The following is a 19,397-nucleotide window of genomic DNA, read 5'->3' on the forward strand; positions in this document are numbered from 1 at the left end:
TAACGTAAAATCCAACTTTGAGGCTCTATAACTTTTTTTGCAACGGTAAACCCCTTTGTTCCCACGGTTAACCTATGGGTAAAATTTTGTAAGGAATCGATTAAACATGTTTAAAATTTTCCGAAACCATGAACAAATTTCCGCCAGCGTGTTTGTCACACCCTACCCTGGTACGCGTTAGCGAATACGAACTGCCCACGTGTTTCATTTCCAAATGCGCCATATACATCCCGATTGGGATGTACATCCCGATCGGGGTATACATCCCGATTTGACGGATTTGCCGAACTGACAGTAAACAACTTTTACATTACTTGTTTGTAAATGCACTCGGAAAAACGGATAAAACGTGATTTTCATCAAATTAGAGCTTAAAATTATGTATCTTGATTGCCAAAAGGTAATGTAGGATACAAGTAAACATTCTAGATGTGGGGCTCAAGCCAAATGCCCATTGTTACGCACCGACACAACGGGAAACTTGAGCCTCTCGGTGTCGACAAAGCTCGTGAAGATTTTGCCGATGATACCAGCGTAGCAAGTTCCTCGCAGCTGCAGCGGCGGCAACCACGAAGACTACCAGCAGCATCCCAACAAGCGCAATATGCACGTAGATTGGAAATAGAAGCCATAGAGGCAAAGAAACGGTTCACGAGGGAACTACTACAACAACATCATACCCTGTTGGAAAACCATGCCAAAGAAGTCAATGAAGTTGCAGGTGGAGGGGGAGCTAGTGGTGATGATGCACCAACTAGAACCAACCATGACTCTGAGAAAACAGTAGCAAGTCATCAGGGTGATGGCAATAAAACAGTTTCAGAATCAGAGATGGTTCATAGGAGTAGGAAGAAAAAGAAGAAGAAAAAGAGGAAAAAAGAGCGCCAAATTAGGACCAAACAACGCAAAGTGCCTTTAACAGTGGACACGTCGAAAGCAAAATCAAATGTGGAAGTGCTGAGGATTTGTTTAAATGAACTGGGATGGTTCTGGAAAGAGGTAAGACTTGATGAGCAGTGTTCGAAATAAAGCTAAGCACTTGCCAAGTTGTCCCCCTTGTCCAAAAATCACAAAGGGCAATCAAGAAGTGCCAGGCACTTGTCCGATTAGAGGTTAATAACTGCGCATCGGTTATTTGGAGGGCATTGTGAAAAATCTAAACATTTTGCCTTTGGAACCGAGGAATATCCCGAGGGGCGCAGCCCCGAGGATATTCCGAGGTCCAAAGCAAAATGTTTAGATTTTTCAAAATGCCCGACATATAACCGATGCAAAGTTATTAACCTCATTCATAACCGTCACTTTGATCTTTTAAATTTACAAAATAACACAAAATTTTCCTCAAAAGTTTGTAAAAATAAACAATTTTTACATCTTCCCTTCCCCAAAATCGATCAGGCTAAAACAAAACGACCAATAACAAAAGTGCGTATCAGAGTCTGTGCAAATATGGTAGCGCGCAATCCAAATCTGGCAGCCAGCGCTGCCAAGAGTTCGTTGGACGCTGTCACGGCGCACGCAGAAGTCAATTGTGTGCGACTTTGGAACAATTACGCATTTTGCGGTCAATTGTGAGTTATTAATGACCTCGATTTGCGTTCGCGTTTTCACAAATAACTAAATGTAATTGGATCGCACGCATCGCGTTTATTAATGAGGTTATGAATGGACAACCAGATCTTGGCGATCCTGACTTTTAGACCACCCGAGTTATAATTTATGGTAATAAAATTGCTCATTTATCAAATTAAACTTTCTCTTAAACAAGGTTTTACTTGTTTTCAACTGTACAAACGTAACATACCTTTTATTCTGTCAGACAAGCTTTATTTTGTTCCAAAATTCATGTTTTTATAGCTAGTTTTGATGTAAAAGAGCTTGATGCAAAACCGGTGATACCAGCTCCGAAGCTTTCACATAGCACGAGCGCATGATGCACACACGTTTTGACAGCAATTTTCTCTTTAAAAACATACATCACATTTTTTTGAGAAATAAATGAATAAATGTTGTTAAATAAAATGAACTAGACAACTTAAGGGATCTAAAATGAGCGTTTATTAACGCGTTTATTAGTATTTTTGTGGGACATGAGAGCACCTCAGACCTATCGAATTGCATTCTGAATACGAAGCATGTCTTTCTGATATCAAATAATTTTCATTTTTGAAAATCACAATATAAATAATACAAATTTTATGACAAATCATAAAAATTTGATATTTTTCAAATTTTTGATATATAACAGTCCTCGAAGTAAATTATATAAATCTAATGATATATTCTTAAAGTGTATGTAGCAGGGAGGAAAAGCCGACGGTCAATTGAAAATTTTGACTTTTCATATTGAAGATATGGATTTTTTTCCCAAAAAGACCTAATTTTTTTTGGTGTTTTGGGAAAAAAAATCCATATCTTCAATACCAAAGGTCAAAATTTTCAATTGATCGTCGGCTTTTCATCCCACCTACATACACTTTAAGTATAAATCATCAGATTTATAAAGTTTACTTCAAGTACTGTTAAATATCAAAAATATCAATTTTAATGATTTGCCATAAAATGTGTATTAAATTGCGAATTTCAAAAAATCAAAATTATTTGATATCAGAAGGACATTCTTCGTATTCAGAATGCAATTCGATATGTCTGATGTGCTCTAATGTCCCACAATAAATACTGTCCAAACGTTCATACCCCAGCCCTTAAAATAACAAAGAACATTTTTATGTAGACTTACAATGTACGTGTACGGTATAGCGTGTTTTTACTTCCACTTTCCAATTCGTATGTACATGCCATGGATGTTTTTCTAAATTGGAAAGGGGCTCTGCAATAATTATGAGTCTTGGGGGAGGGAAATTTGGGGCAAGATTGTTTGGTGAGCCAAAAAAGGGGAAGGGGACAAGCAATTTTGGCAGGTCAAAAGGGGGGAGGACAAGCAATTTTGGCACGCATTTACAGGCCTTTTAAATAAGATGCTCTAAGGCTTTATTAGGAAGACAGAAATATTTAGAAATTTGTGCAATTTGAAATACCGGTACTCCGTAGCACAACATGATGCTGATGGAGCATGACACAAACATTTTTATCATAGATTTGATGCAGAATTATTTTGTTTGTTTCCGCATGCTGTTACATGTAGCAAGAACTCAAAATCCTCCAATTATCCCTACAGCATCGTTTTGTAGGAAACTAGAACTTGATTCATTCTCAAAAGTCTTGGGGGAACTTTAACTTGCAGACCCTTTATTTCAACATGATCAGGAATTCAGGATTCAGGAAGATCAGGAGTATTTGGTATTATTGTTACATACATTAATTTTATGGTCATAGTCCTTTGCATTAATTATGTGAGGTTTTTGAACAGTATTTGGCACTTTATGTGCATATTGTACAATATTATAAACCATTATTGTCACATGGCTCTCTCAAGCTTATACATCAAATGAACCAACCATGCTTCTGTTGGTAGAGTCACTGAGAAGTGTTTAGTTCAATTTGCTCAGCCCTTATGACCACATAATTGTGCCATTGTTTGTCTTAAATTCTAAACCTATTTGAAGAACTTGGTGCAAATCTACAAGCTATCACAGGCAGTGTGTGTTAACTGTAAGTTGTAACATTACATAATGTTGGCTTTAGGGTACATAACACAAAATAGCTTTCCATAGACTTTACGTGCAAAATAGGGATTGCGTTTTATGCCATAAGTCGAGTTACATTGTACCTCTTACTTTGAAATATATTTGATCATCTTAAAATCAGAACAAAATTCTGCATAACATATCTGAAAATGACATAACATTTTAGGTCTACCTTTTGAGAAAATTAATATTATATAAAAAGGCCAGATTATCCTGTGTTTACATCCGACTGCTAACCGCCTTTTGACCTCGTGAATAATCGTAAACATCACTCAAATTTTCATGTTTTCTTTTCAAATTTGCAGAGATCACATTCTCTTTGAAGTTCTAGTAAACCATGATTTTCAATACTAAAATGGTTAATATTTTTGCACAATTTTGCACAATTTTGATGCAAAGTTGGGACTATTATAGGCGTGATAAACTTTTACCGGAAACCGCTTCACAGGCGGATTTAGTGGTATGAAGCCTTTATACTGGTCACACAAAATTGAATCAAACTGTTCAGTGGATGGCTAATGGACAGTATGGTATCTTTACACCTACAAAATGACATCCTACATGTACATTGTATGTGCATCCATAAAAAGGTTACTGAATACAATTTTTGTATTCAAAGCAAGAAACTTGTCCTATCATATCCAAATATGATTCATTTCTAGTGTATAGCGCTCTATAGCATAAAAGCAATCAATATTTTGATGTAATTCTATTTACTTTATGCTTTGATCAATTCAAGATTGATTATGTGCCATACAAAAATGTTCGCTGTTCAATAATAGCCTTCTCAAATACAATTGTTATTTTTAGTATCAATATTCAGTGGGATTCATTGATCACACTATTATAGTTTGTTATTCACAGCGGGTTTCTTGTTTGTCTCTTTGAGGAATTGAATTGTCTTCTATGAATCTCATTTAATTTAAAATATTACGGTATATCAAATAGCTTCAAATATTGGCTCAATAATAAACAACCACAGAAAAGTGAAGTAATTTGATTCAAGGCAAGATTGGAAAGGACTGCAAATTTAGTAACTGTTTTTCATGTTCTGTGTATTCAATCTTGGCAATTCCATTTGTGCCAAAATTGTGTTTTGTTGTGAAAATGGGGGGGGGGGGGCATAATCATGTGTGTTTTATCATAGACCATCGGTTTTATCATGCTATAAATGATGAAATGTGAAATGTTTTCACTCCCTTGTATTTTGGAGCTTCACGTGGTACCTGGGCAGTGGGCACCTTGGGAGAACAATGCCAGTGCATTGAAAGGTTAACCCAGGTTAAATAAGAATGAAATAAATAAATAAATAAATCATTGATACCACTTTTTGGCTTCTACTTCTATTGCCACCAATAGAACAAGAAGATTTGCCCCTTCGTTTTGCATGTATGCGGTACCACTTTGTCCATTTTTTTCTCATTTCTTCACAAAATGCAAAAAAAAATGGGTGTAGTACCACAAAAGCATTCTTTCTTCATCTTTATCATCATTATCAAGGGTGCATGCCACTAAATCCGCGTGTGAAGCGGTTTCCGGTAAAAGTTTATCACGACTATAGTCCCAACTTTTGCATAAAAAATGTGCAAAATCGGTACAATATTAACAATTTTAGTGTTGCAAATCGTGTTTTGCTAGAACTTGTGAATGTGATCTCTACTAATTTGAACAGAAAACGCGAAAATTTGAGTGATGTGTACGATGACGAGCACATGAACACACGAGGTCAAAACGCGGTTAGCAGTCGGACGTAAACAAGGGAAAATCGGGTCTTTTTATATAGCGCTATTTTTCTCAAAAAGTAGACCTAAAATATGGTGTCATTTTCAGATATGTTATGCAGAATTTTGTTCTGATTAAGATGATATCAAATATATATTTCAAAGTAAGACGTAACTTGACTTATAGCCTAAAACGTGACCCCTATTTTGCACGTAAAGTCTAAAGCTATTTTGTGGCATGTACCCTCAATCATCATGAAAGTTCTTCTTATCATCATCAACATACAGCTGTGACGTACATAGCAATTCAAAAAACGTCATATTGTTTTCAAAATATTTTAACATTAAATGCCTTCTATATTAAACATCCTGTACGGTGTGGCTAGATTGTGTTTGTATCCATACATTGAACATGTTGCATGGATACAGAACAGTGTGTCTAATCAACTGTGCAATATACACATGAACATGGATATTTTAATTTGTAGGTTATTTCCCAGGAAACATTACTGGTTTGGAGGTTCTATACTATTATTATAATACTTACTGTATTCACCAATCACCATACACATAGTACTCAGATGTATGTTTTAAAATGTTTAAGGTTAGCAACTATTTTAAACTGTTGCGATTTGGTAGTTCACATCATCTTGCGAATGGTAGTGAGCTTTGGCAAAAATTACATTGATTATTTCATAGCGAGTGTGTAGAAGAATTCAAATATCACAGATACTTTTATAGGTCTTGTGGTTCTTGAGTTGTGTTGTCAAGAGGGCTCGAACAACAACACTTTTGTAAAACATAGATAACTCATTAACAACAATAAATCAAGCAAGTTTTCAAAGTGTATGATTTGTAGAATAAACTTTTGCAAAACATCAAAGTGTTATTTTTTCAATAGTATTGATTTAGATATTGAAAATCGTTATTGTGGCTGTTTCAACCAACAATGCCGCGTCTACCCTTTTATGCATGCAAATTCCCATTTTAAAATGTAACTTTCATTTCATAATTTTAATATTAATAGACCTAATAATAAGCACCTCATAAAAATGACCGACTTATTCGCCCGGGGCACTAGTTAGGTCAGTCTGTGTACTTTTCAAAGATGCCAACAATAATAATGTAATTATTTTTTCTTGTTTTATTTCTCTCTTATAGCACTGCACCAATCGGCGAGTTCCATGTGATTTGTATTGGCATGCTGTTAGTTTCTATGACAACTATAAGCTTCCTCCTGGCAAAGTCAATAAATTTCCAGGTAATGTTGATACATGGGGATCTGTTACCGGTGACACGAGTACTCACACATACACTTGGACACCCGCCCCCCCCTCCACACAATTATACAAAAGTGACAAAATATGTTGATTTCAAAGTACAATTCTCATTAATCAGCTACAATTTTCATTTCTGGGACACACTTAATGATCACTTTTCAAGTTAGAAGAATTTACAAAAAGATAAAAATATTCTTTTCCCACATCTCAAAAATCAATTTAGTGAGAAGCAAATTGTTTATTTATAAAGATGAGTTTGTTCCATCAGTAATTTCTATGAATCTTATGAAATGGACATCTGGCAGGCTGACACATTAATTAACAAATGAGCTAAGGTGAACCAAGGTCATGGTACACAAGACTATATTTAGCAACTATATTATATGACAGTCATTATGTTTACAATTGTATGGTTGCTATGTAATTATGTCCTATCCGTTTATCTATATTAAACCAAGTAATGACATTCTTCGTATTCAGAATGCAATTCGATATGTCTGATGTGCTCTAATGTCCCAAAATAAATACTGTCCAAACGTTCATACCCCAGCCCTTAAAATAACAAAGAACATTTTTATGTAGACTTACAATGTACGTGTACGGTATAGCGTGTTTTTACTTCCACTTTCCAATTCGTATGTACATGCCATGGATGGTTTTCTAAATTGGAAAGGGGCTCTAATGCTTCTGAATTTCTTGTCCTTTACAATGCTATGGATGACTGCTGTATCCAAAACAATTTTTCTGTTGATCATGTATTTTTAATCATGCACCGGTATGATCAAATTAAATTTCAATAAAATTGTATATATGCCAACTGGAAGTTCTTGTTTGATAAGGTTCCTAATGGCCTGTATCAGGCTACTGTTTATACATGAAATCTGGGACTAGTACTTCATGAAATATTCAGGCCCGTAGCCAGGGGTGTGGGGGATGCAATGCACCCCCCAAATAAAATGCCAAAGACCCAAAAAGTCCCCTTTTTTGACCAAAAAAAATAAAGGTTTTTATGCCTTTTTGGTCCAAAAATGTCCAAATCCGCCCCCAGTCCAAAAAGGTCCACATTTTGAAAAAAAGGTCCACTTTTTCATTGCGCCCCTCAGGAAAATAGTACAGTACTATTGATCTCACCTCGGGCCCATAGTTTTAACCAGAACCTCTCATGGCAGTATATATTTGTATACTATCTACTGAAGATAGCTTGTACAATAAATTATATCTACTGAAGATAGCATGTACAATCAATGCTATCTACTGAAGATAGCATGTACAATCAATGCTATCTACTGAAGTTAGCATGGACAATAAATGCTATCTACTGAAGATAGCATGTACAATCAATGCTATCTACTGAAGATAGCATGTACAATAAATGCTATCTACTGTAGATAGCATGTACAATAAATGCTATCTACTGAAGATAGCATGTACAATCAATGCTATCTACTGAAGATAGCATGTACAATAAATGATATCTACTGAAGATAGCATGTACAATCAATGATATCTATTGAAGATAGCATGTACAACAAATGCTATCTACTGAAGATAGCATGTACAATCAATGCTATCTACTGAAGATAGCATGTACAATAAATGCTATCTACTGAAGATAGCGTGTACAATAAATGCTATCTACTGAAGATAGCATGTACAATAAATGCTATCTACTGAAGATAGCATGTACAATAAATGCTTTCTACTGAAGATAGCATGTACAATAAATGCTATCTACTGAAGATAGCATGTACAATCAATGCTATCTACTGAAGATAGCATGTACAATAAATGCTATCTACTGAAGATAGCATGTACAATAAATGCTATCTACTGAAGATATCATGTACAATAAATGTTATCTACTGAAGATAGCATGTACAATCAATGCTATCTACTGAAGTTAGTATGTACAATGAGCACTATCTACTGAAGTTAGCATGTACAATAAATGCTATCTACTGAAGATAGCATACATGCTATGTATAGAGGCCATTATAGCCTTAGGTATGTGTCGGGTGCATGTTGGGGTCCACATTTTGGAAATCCGGCAAACAAATCCTGCCTACATGTACACACCTGAATCAGTGGTGTACCGCGCCCCCAAAGCCCCCCCCCAAAAAAAATGGACATGTGAATCTATATTACAGAGTCAAGATTCATCAACTCAAATTTCTCGGCCATATACTGCGTCTTGAAGATGACGAGCCTGTGAAAGAATATGCCCTTTATATTCCACCACATGGGAAGAGGAAACCGGGACGACCATGACACTGTACTTACAGTATGTAAAGCACCTCCTGGGAGATACTGAAGGGATGCTGCAGCCAAACAAAATTGTTTCGCTTGCCCAAGATCGCAACAGTTGGAGAAAGCTTGTAGTCGCCTGCTCCGCAGCCGACTGATGATGATGATGATGATGATATTACAGTTACAAATGATATTATTATTTATTGTTTTAAATCATATAATTGTCGTTTGTATCAAATTACAAGGAAGTCTGTAAATTAAAGATTGATTTTATGATACACCATCCATCAGGAACGTCAAATTCAGTGTAATGATCGATGAGAGTACTCGATCCCTTTTCCCCGAGGCCATCTGAGAACCACTTACCATGTTGCCATGGCTCTAAAATCTACGCAAATCTTAAGCACAGCTGCTTTCATTTTATATTTTTTATTATTTCCTGTCAAATAATTCGTATGAAAAGATTCTGATGATATATTTAGTTTCTTTTTAAGGTTATACAAGATTTTGAACTTTTGTGTAGGCAAATTGGCTGCACGTAGCCACCTAAAATATTTTGTTTTTCAAAAAATAAACATGGCAGGCCTAAAAATCATACTTCATCTTAAAGTGGACACTCTAATGATTATTATTGTAATACGTTTAACGTCATAGCTCATACACAAATGTACTTTGTAAGTGTTTCAATTTGTGTTCAATTTCATGAGCATGAGGTTTTTTGGGAAAGAGGCCAGGAAAATATGGGGAGAGGGTCCGATTTCATTGCGATTTCGCATATGTGTTACAAACAAACCAATGAAATAATGTACCTATTTATTCTTTCGATAGGTCCTCCTGATTTAAAACAGTAAGCTTACATGTTCACAGAATGTCAATGAAAATGATGGGGTAAATGTCGTCTTTTTTGCAACAACAATATTAATTTAGTGTGCCAATATATTGACACAATTATTCCCTACATTATTTCTTTGAAGTATCAGCTTACACATGCATATCAAAATTTTATGAATCAGCTACGGGAAACATTAAAAATAATTTATTTCATCTCAGCATATCAGGCCAAATGGTCCAAAATGGAGTTCTGAGATATCCACACATTTAGTTTCAAGTACTCACATTTTCTGCTATTTCACAGTATCAATTCACAATCCCATAATATTCCAGGTGCAGTGCTCCTGTATTACTACTGATAATCCTTACTGCATGGGAAGTATCAATTGATTTTCACAAAACTTGCAGAAATTGACAAATTTCTGCCAAAACTTCCACACTATCTATTATAATGTTCAAACCATGTGCTAACTTGTTTACAATGCTAGTTAGTGTTGCCAGGGCCAAGGTGATAGTACTTATTTTATTGATTTTGTCTAGTATAGTGCTGGTTGAATACTCATGCTCCACTGTGCATATGCTTCAGTGATTTTAGCAATCAAATGAAAATGATAGGGTTGCCAGTTCATGCACTGGAATAATAATCACTATAAGGGGGCACATCACTAAATAAATGTCCCATTGAAATACATGTGAAAATACAATAAAGTAACTAGGTGCATAATAATTATGAGTCCTGGGGGAGGGTAGAATGGGGGAGGGGGGAGCAGTTTTTGGCAAACATTTACAGTGCATCTTTATAAGGCTTAGGAATCACTACAGAAACATTCAAATCTGCATCATAATATCTAGGCCATTTAAAGTTTCCACATTGGCAAAGTTAGGCTGGCCGAGAGCAGGGCCAGGGGAGGATGACAGGAAATGTTGGCATACCTTTTAAAATCTAACCCACGGGCCCCCCATGTATATTTGGGATTCCCCCTTCCAAGAAAATGATAGCCCCTCACGCCTTCTCTTTCTTCCTTGAGTTACACCAAATGCGGAAGGATTTAGTGTAGTGTCCCCTTAAAACAAGAACTGTCTTTAAAAAAGAATTAGTGCTGTGGGATATCTAGAGCAAATATTGATACACAAAAATAATTTAAAAAATACTTTGTTGATACAATTTTTTTTATTTATATCTCTGAGATGTTTAATATATACATATACTTCATAAATAAAAATTAAAAAACAAAAGACAAGTTGAGTGGAATTTTCACCCTCCGTAACCTTAAGCAGTCTATTCCATATGAAATTGATGTGTTAATATATTTGAGCAATTTCTTTTTATGGAAAACGTTATTCACAACATCGACAAATTTAGAATGATTTGAAAATATAGAATTTTTGACACTGTTATTGCTGAACACTCAATTATGACTTATGGTGGTAATTGCTCTGCTAATCGCTCATTAGACACAATCAGTCATGTGTGTAGTATGATGTTTCCATGGCAACTGATTGTATTTTTGTGACAAATGTGTGATTTTAATCAGCAGAAAATATGATGGAAATTGTAGGGAAATTGTGTGTATACAAAATTTAAATATAAGTAAATTATTTTTTTAATTAAAAAGCACAGGCTTGGATTTTTACAGTAAAATAAAATACTGTGACGGTGCAATTGTTTTTTTATTTTTATAAATCTCTCTCATGTTCCAAAAATTACTTGTAATGTAAGTAATAGTTTGTGCTGTTGAACAGTTTTATTACACAAAATATGAATATTGAGAACTTTAAAACAAATATGGGGGGAAAATATGTATTTGAATGATTAAGAGTTGGCTGGAGGATTTTTTTTTCATGAAATTGAAAGAAATAAAACATTTGGGTTGACAGGTTTTTAGGGTTACCACAAAAATATAATTGCAAACATCCATTATGAAATTAATTGCTTTGTTTAAATGTCAAAATGTTGCATAAGTATCAAAATTACAGACTAGAGAAAACAACAATATCTCCTTTTAACAAATGCACATTGATTAAGAATTACATTTCTAGGTAAAGCAGGTCATGAATAATTGATATTATTGACTCTAATTATTGAGTTTTGCCATTGTCTCGAGACATCAGGAAAACACAACACCAAAGCAATGATTAGACTCCGCATTGCCCTCCCGATCATGAGGACCATTTATTAAGCTATTTATGACCATTCAACAATTTTATATTCATATACATAAATATAATTGAGATAAATAATGATAAATAATGATAGATTTCATAATATAATAATAATATAATAATCATAGCACTTTCATAGCAGTTAAGACATAATATAAATAGTTATTTATCTTCCAATAAATATTATTAATAACACAATACAAGAATTATTGGAAAAATGTGTACAACAAGCCAACCATATAGGCTGGACATGCAAGAATTGACTTCTGTATCACATTTAACCAAATTTCATCTTAAGCAAATACAGATACCTCTTTGGATCAAACAGAGGATTGAATTGGAAAACAATATTTATAACGCAATTATTAAATAAACAGAAATCTCCAAAAGAAGAAACAATGCCAACTCTATCAATGAATTAAATCTTTAAATCCCTATATAAGCTGGTAATTATTGAAAAGTCAGCCAAATTTTACTATAAAAATATATTAATAAATGAAATAATCCACTGACAAAAGATACTTCAAATAAGCATAAATTACTCTACATAAAGCGTAGTAGAAAGTGGAGACAATCTACCGACAAGTTTCATCAGGTATTGACGAGACTTCATACAAAGCGTAGTAGAAAGTGGAGACAATCTACAGACAAGTTTCATCAGGTATTGACAAGACTCCATACAAAGCGCAGTAGAAAGTGGAGACAATCTACAGACGAGATTCTTCAGGATTTGAAGAAAATCCATAAAAGCAAACATTTCCCTTTAAAAGCGTAGTAGAAAGTGGAGACAATCTACAGACAAGTTTCATCAGGTATTGACGAGACTCCATACAAAGCGTAGTAGAAAGTGGAGACAATCTACAGACGAGTCTCATCAGGTATTGACGAGACTCCATACAAAGCGTAGTAGAAAGTGGAGACAATCTACAGACAAGTTTCATCAGGTATTGACGAGACTCCATACAAAGCGTAGTAGAAAGTGGAGACAATCTACAGACGAATCTCATCAGGTATTGACGAGATTCCATACAAAGCGCAGTAGAAAGTGGAGACAATCTACAGACGAGATTCTTCAGGATTTGAAGAAAATCCATAAAAGCATACATTTCCCATTAAAAGCGTAGTAGAAAGTGGAGACAATCTACAGACAAGTTTCATCAGGTATTGACGAGACTCCATACAAAGCGTAGTAGAAAGTGGAGACAATCTACAGACGAGTCTCATCAGGTATTGACGAGACTCCATACAAAGCGTAGTAGAAAGTGGAGACAATCTACAGACAAGTTTCATCAGGTATTGACGAGACTCCATACAAAGCGTAGTAGAAAGTGGAGACAATCTACAGACGAGTCTCATCAGGTATTGACGAGACTCCACACAAAGCGTAGTAGAAAGTGGAGACAATCTACAGACAAGTTTCATCAGGTATTGACGAGACCCCATTCAAAGCGTAGTAGAAAGTGGAGACAATCTACTGACGAGATTCTTCAGGATTTGAAGAAACTCCATACAAAGCATTTATTAAGCCAACACAAAGCGTAGTAGAAAGTGGAGACAATCTACAGACGAGATTCTTCAGGATTTGAAGAACTCCATAAAAAGCATTCATAAAGCCATCACAAAGCGTAGTAGAAAGTGGAGACAATCTACTGACGAGATTCTTCAGGATTTGAAGAAAACTCCAGACAAAGCAGAGAGTAGCATAATTTGACATACTTTTATTGAAGCATCTTGGACAAATGAGATAACTGAATTACCCTTCCAGCTACTGGGAGGGTGGGTGGGATTTTTGGTCCAGCATGATCGGAGGAGCAAATGCAAGTGGCTTACTAAGAAAGGTGTGAACACAACAAAAGAAATGGAATTAAAGCAGAGACCTGATTGGCTGCCCCCACTAAAGTGCCATCTGAATGGCCAAGAATCTGGGATTGTTGCTATAACAACACAACAACTCCTACATCATTCCAATACCATGACCCAAATCAATAGCATAAACTTTCAAGAGGACTTGATATGGCTAAAGTGGAACTGATAGGATAATTGTCCAGACTTGGCTGCACATGAATGCCCAAGTTTCCCTGATGCTGAGACAATCTGGTTTTTAAAAGATTTTCAACTTTGAAAAACGTCATTGTTGTTATGCAAGCAAGCTAGAGATAGTACACATATGATTTGTGAGACTTTTAATTAAAGAGAGTTATAACACGTTGTAACGACAACATAGAAATCATTTATACCAAGGCCAACTGCTCAATTTGTGTCATACACTTTGGGAATATGATCAGTAGGCCTGTGGCATAGTGATAAGGCATTAATCAAATTGGTAATCCATACATGACTTTAATCTTCCACATAGGGAGTGTCAATTTCAAATGAGGTTATGGATGACCACATAATGAACACTACACCCCTGTAGGAGATTATTAAAGGACACATCTTCCACAGGGGGTGTATGATTTCAACTGGAATAGCTCAATGATCCTTTTCATAGTCATACATGTACAGGTAGTTCTAAATTTGAAATATTCAAACAAACAAACATATGAGTAAGAAGACTTGTGTAACCTTGTTGCATGAATTTCTCCATTCCAGCCCTTTTATTGATAATATCTTAGATTTCAGGAAGGAATTATACCTCTTTCATTTCATACACCTACATATATATCAAACTGTCAGTATATTTTCTCATTTCTGGGATGGAAACCTGGGGAACACTAGGGCTGTAGCAAGGTTGAAAAATATGAGGCAGACATCAAAATGTGGGGCGAACAAAATACAAATATGCACCAAAATTGGAATAAAGCTATAAAGAAATTAAAAAAATACCGGCCTCCATACCATTTCTTGTTGCCTTTTTCTTTCCGTTTAATAATATTACTGTGTCCATGGTCTCTGGCACATAAGTTGGCATATGCCCCTGTACATTGATTATGTATATTATATCCAGATACAAACGTGTTTTATTTCAATATATTTCTTTGTTCTTCCTATCAGGTTTACAAGAACTAGTTCGTAAGGCACAACTCAGCAAGCTACTCCATCAAATGCAGCAACTCTTCCCAACGGAGTATGAATTCTATCCAAAGACATGGCTACTACCTGAACAATTCCACCAATTCTGTGCCGATGTTGAAGTGATGCACCAAAAGAAGCCAAATCACACACCTATATTCATAGTCAAACCAGACTGTGGGTCTCAAGGAGATGGGATATACTTGATAAATGACCCCCATAAACTGTCCAGCATTGGGTTGGTACGGCCCGCCATAGTACAGGAATATGTGTCTAAGCCACTTCTGTTGGAACGTACCAAATTTGATCTGAGGGTATATGTGCTGGTAGCATCAATTGAACCTCTACAGGTTTATATCTGTCGAGAAGGAATGGCACGATTTTGTACAATGAAATACCAAGAACCAACAACTCAAAATTTGCATCAGGTTTACATGCACTTGACAAATTACTCTCTGAACAAACGCAGTGAAGATTTTGTTCATGCTAATTCAGGGGACAGAGGGAGTAAAAGAACTATGACCAGCGCCTTTGCCTCGTTGGCAAATCGTGGGCATGACACCCTACAACTTTGGGAGGATATAGAAGAGTTGGTGATTAAGACCATTACAGCTATCTTACCAGACTTGAAGGTGGCATGGCAGGCTGAACTGACAGTAAATAAGATAGGACCTACATGCTTTCAGGTAAAGTTGAGGTTCCTTAAAGGACTGAATAGTACCTAAATGACCATCAATGTTCTGATACGTTTTGTTTTGGTTCATACTTCTTGAAAAGAAAAATGTTTAAACATTAAACAACAATTACAAAGTAATAAATGAGTTGTTGAAAAAACAAAAGAAAAATAAATAAAACATATTTAACAGGAATACAATAGAATCAAAAACATCCTTCTTTCTGAGACCTGTTCCACACAAAACTTTACATTTTACCTTGTAATACAAAAAAAAATATCATGCAGCATTTTTGCTCTCAAAATACTATTTGTAATATTACTGTTTATCTACCAAAAAGCCAAACATATAATTCTGTATATTTCTCTCCCTTTTCCCTACTCCATTTTTCCATGTCTTTTCCATCTCCCTCTTCTCCTTATTTGGACATCTGCTGCTACCTCTTCTCTCTCTCCTCCTCCTCCTCATATCCTCCTCTGCATATCCTCTGCCAAGATAGTATCTTCTCTCCAATATTCTTGACAATTCCTAATTATTAATGTCTTTTTTTTTTTTTTTTTTTTTTTTTTTTCCATTTTTATTCACCTGTACTTGGGCCTGGTGGAAAGGAAAAAAGAACATACAGGCATGCTCCACCAGACCCCATTATTAATGTCTTGATCACCCCTCTCATACAACTGGGAAAACATGATTTTCCCCCTTTTTGCTACACAATTCTAAATGTTATGAAAACATTGTGATCACCTTTGTTTCCAATAGATCCTTGGATTTGACATCATAGTAACCAATCAGATGAAGCCTATCTTATTAGAAGTCAACTCTAGTCCAAGTTTGAGGCTAGACTTTGACCATGAGATTAGCCCAGGTGTGTATGAAATCATACCAAGCCCTGTGGATGAACAAATCAAAATTCCACTCATCAAAGATGTGTTGAGGCTCATCAAACCTGGTCCTATTGGCAGACGACACAGTTTTGGCAGACCCAGGTAAGATTATGTGGTTGGTCAGAATGAATAATTTGACAATCAGCCTGCTTATTTTCTCAAAAACAACATAATTTCAGTTACTACAAGTTCCTGAAACCCAACATACTTGGGTAGTAAACAATTCCAAGTTGCATAAAACAAACTGAACAAATGATTAAAGAGTTTAACTTCTGCACTACACTATGTTCACTCGAACACCTTGAACCAGTTGATTACCCTAGCTGGGGTGTAAAGACAATGTGAGACATAACTGAGAACAGTATGAGTTACATGCTTATTCTTTGGTTCACCTCAAGTTCAGTAATGATGTCAATACTTTATCACGGTTACACTGCAATGACAAACCGCCCTTTGTATGCATGCGTGTGTACACTTTGCAAGGTTAACATTACAGCCAATATTTATCACTTGTCCCTTCCAAACTGTTTCACTTCACAGGAGTGCAGCATCCAGTACAAGCTCCTATATGTCAGATTCAGATGTGACGACCCCTGAACCCATGTCAGAAGATGAGGAGGACCCCCTGCATGATTCTTGCCTTGTTGAAATCTGGCCTCGCAAATTTGGCAAACGCTACGAGGAGCTACGCATCATTGAGAGAGTAGCTAGACTCTATGGTATATTTCTTGGTGTGAGAGGTGCTATAAGAATGGGTGCTACTGCCTTCAGAACTTTCAGCAGGTAAGGGGACATTTCAAATTAAGAAGTAGAAAAAAAATTTGGGATGAAATTGAAATTCCCCTGGACACAGAACTAGCTGCCTAATTGTCTTGGTTTATAATACCCGTCCGTATTCGGCGGAGATGATCCTGGTTCAAATGGTTATATGTGGGTAGACTAGGAGACTGCGCCTATATTGAACTGCATCCCTGAATGTTGTTAAATGGTTTTTAAAGTGTGTCTTAACCACAGTGATCAGCAAAAATCTGTAAAGTGTGCAGAGGCCTATTGGTTGGCAATGTGCACTATAAATCCCCAAATTTATAATTTGTTTTCATCCAAAAGTAATAATTGCACATAGTAATGTGTATTTTTAATCTATAATCTATAAGGTAGGGTGAAAGTAGATGGGGGAAAAAAGCAAGTTGGTTTTATTGTTTGCAAATATTGAATGCATTCCAAATCAAAGAAATTACCCATTACTTAATAGTCCAAGAAACTTATTTAAAAGAGCTTTTATTGAATTCCAAAAATATAGAATCTTCTTTTGAAGTATTTGGTTTAATGTTGCTTCACAATGTTATTTTCACATCAAGACAATATAAAATTAGCATTTTTGTTCTTTTGGCAAATTTTAAGATTGTGCCTCTAATTTTTCTTTTCCCTTCTTTTTTATTGACAACCCCTTACAGGCGCTGCAAGTTGGGCAAAGGAAGCTTATCAATGGCATCAATAGACATCATGTACATAGATGTCACTCGGCGATGGAACATAGATCTCCCAGAAGGCACTGCAGGAGGCATGGTCTTGGTGCCTTCCTAGAAGCATTCTTCCTGATTGCAAGAAAGAAAGCAAGAGGTGATACCCTCCTGGAGAAGGTCTCAAGACTGGTTGATCATTGTGAATGCAATCTGAATGAGGGAGTGCTAGCAATACCAAATAAAGGTGGCAGAAAGTTGAGGAGACCGGAGATGGGACATTATAAGTTCAGAAGACTTGGGCCATTAGATAGCTAATGAGCATGTAAACAGGCAGCTGATACCAAATTGAAATATGATGCAAAATGCTCTCCTCTATCTAGAGTTCTCCTTGGGAATTAAGGATTATTAGGATTTGAAGGATCTCAGATAGTGCTGTACAAGTAGTTGAAATGAAGAACAGAATTCACGTCCAGTACATAATTACGCAGTGCTGCTGTCCGGCTGCATTGCAATCTGCCAAGAGTTGCCAGTTGGCAAATGTTGAGGGCCAGTGAGTGCTTAGCACAGTGCGAGAGATTTCAGTTCACATGCACTACAATTGTGCAAATCAAGTTGTCATAATTGGAGAGTAGTAGTATATTATAGTGCTGATTAATCTAGGATATTATGGAGGCATTCTAACAATACCCCTCCCCCCTTTAGTAGAAAAAGGTCATTGAACTTTGAACAGAAGATCAAGTTCAAAATAACTCAAACTTGTACAAAACCCACACCATTTTGTGATCCTCTGGCAACAAGGACTCGGCAAAAAGTTCTAAAAAAAGAGTGACATTGAGACACCGTAGGTCTAATTTTGCCTCTGCATGGGGTGGAAATAAAATTTGCTCTGATTTTGATGAAAATGGTCTCAAATTATTTGGTTGCAATTAAATAATCAGAAAAGGAATTGTTTTAACTATCTAGGTGCTGTCTAGGTAACACAACTGTTAAGGTCAAATGGACTCAATAGAACTCAATGTGCCTCAATGGGTATCGTCATATTTTGATGTTTCAAAGGTAACAAAATATCATATATACATAGTGCATCAAATCAAATCAAATGATTTGAAACCATTTCCAACCATATGAGTAATTTTTATTTTCACCCCAGGGAGCATGGGTACATAATGTAGGCTACTAGCTACTACTAGTACCTAGATATTAATGAAATTAACATGTAAGTTTGTGGCAGCAGAATGGCAGTTGTTTACATTTTGAGAGCATGCAAAGCGTGATTGGTTGATTATGGTGGTCAATGCAGATAGGCGCGCTTGAAGGGAACAAAAAACTCCACATATGTCGCTCATTAACAAGGCATTTGCGTCAATCTGAGCAAGGGATCCCGGGCAAGGGACTGCCGTTCACTGAAACCAAGTGTAGTAGAACTTCTAGATTTTGTTTTCCTCTTTTATTTTAATTTTAAGTGCTCATGTACT

At 35.9% G+C, this 19,397-nt stretch overlaps 1 protein-coding gene across 1 annotated transcript; it reads left to right on the forward strand.

Annotated features, from left to right (window-relative positions):
- Positions 1-295: 295 nt before the first annotated feature.
- On the forward strand, positions 296-18,469 carry LOC140138042 (tubulin polyglutamylase TTLL11-like). The gene is given in 7 exon segments (XM_072159881.1): positions 296-999; positions 6,530-6,629; positions 14,884-15,587; positions 16,335-16,561; positions 17,000-17,242; positions 17,914-18,023; positions 18,026-18,469. Coding segments are annotated over 7 exon segments (2,166 nt in total). The 5' UTR covers positions 296-429; the 3' UTR covers positions 18,238-18,469.
- Positions 18,470-19,397: the final 928 nt, after the last annotated feature.

Source organism: Amphiura filiformis, chromosome 17, assembly GCF_039555335.1.
Source record: "Amphiura filiformis chromosome 17, Afil_fr2py, whole genome shotgun sequence".
Classification (NCBI taxonomy): Eukaryota; Metazoa; Echinodermata; class Ophiuroidea; order Amphilepidida; family Amphiuridae; genus Amphiura; species Amphiura filiformis.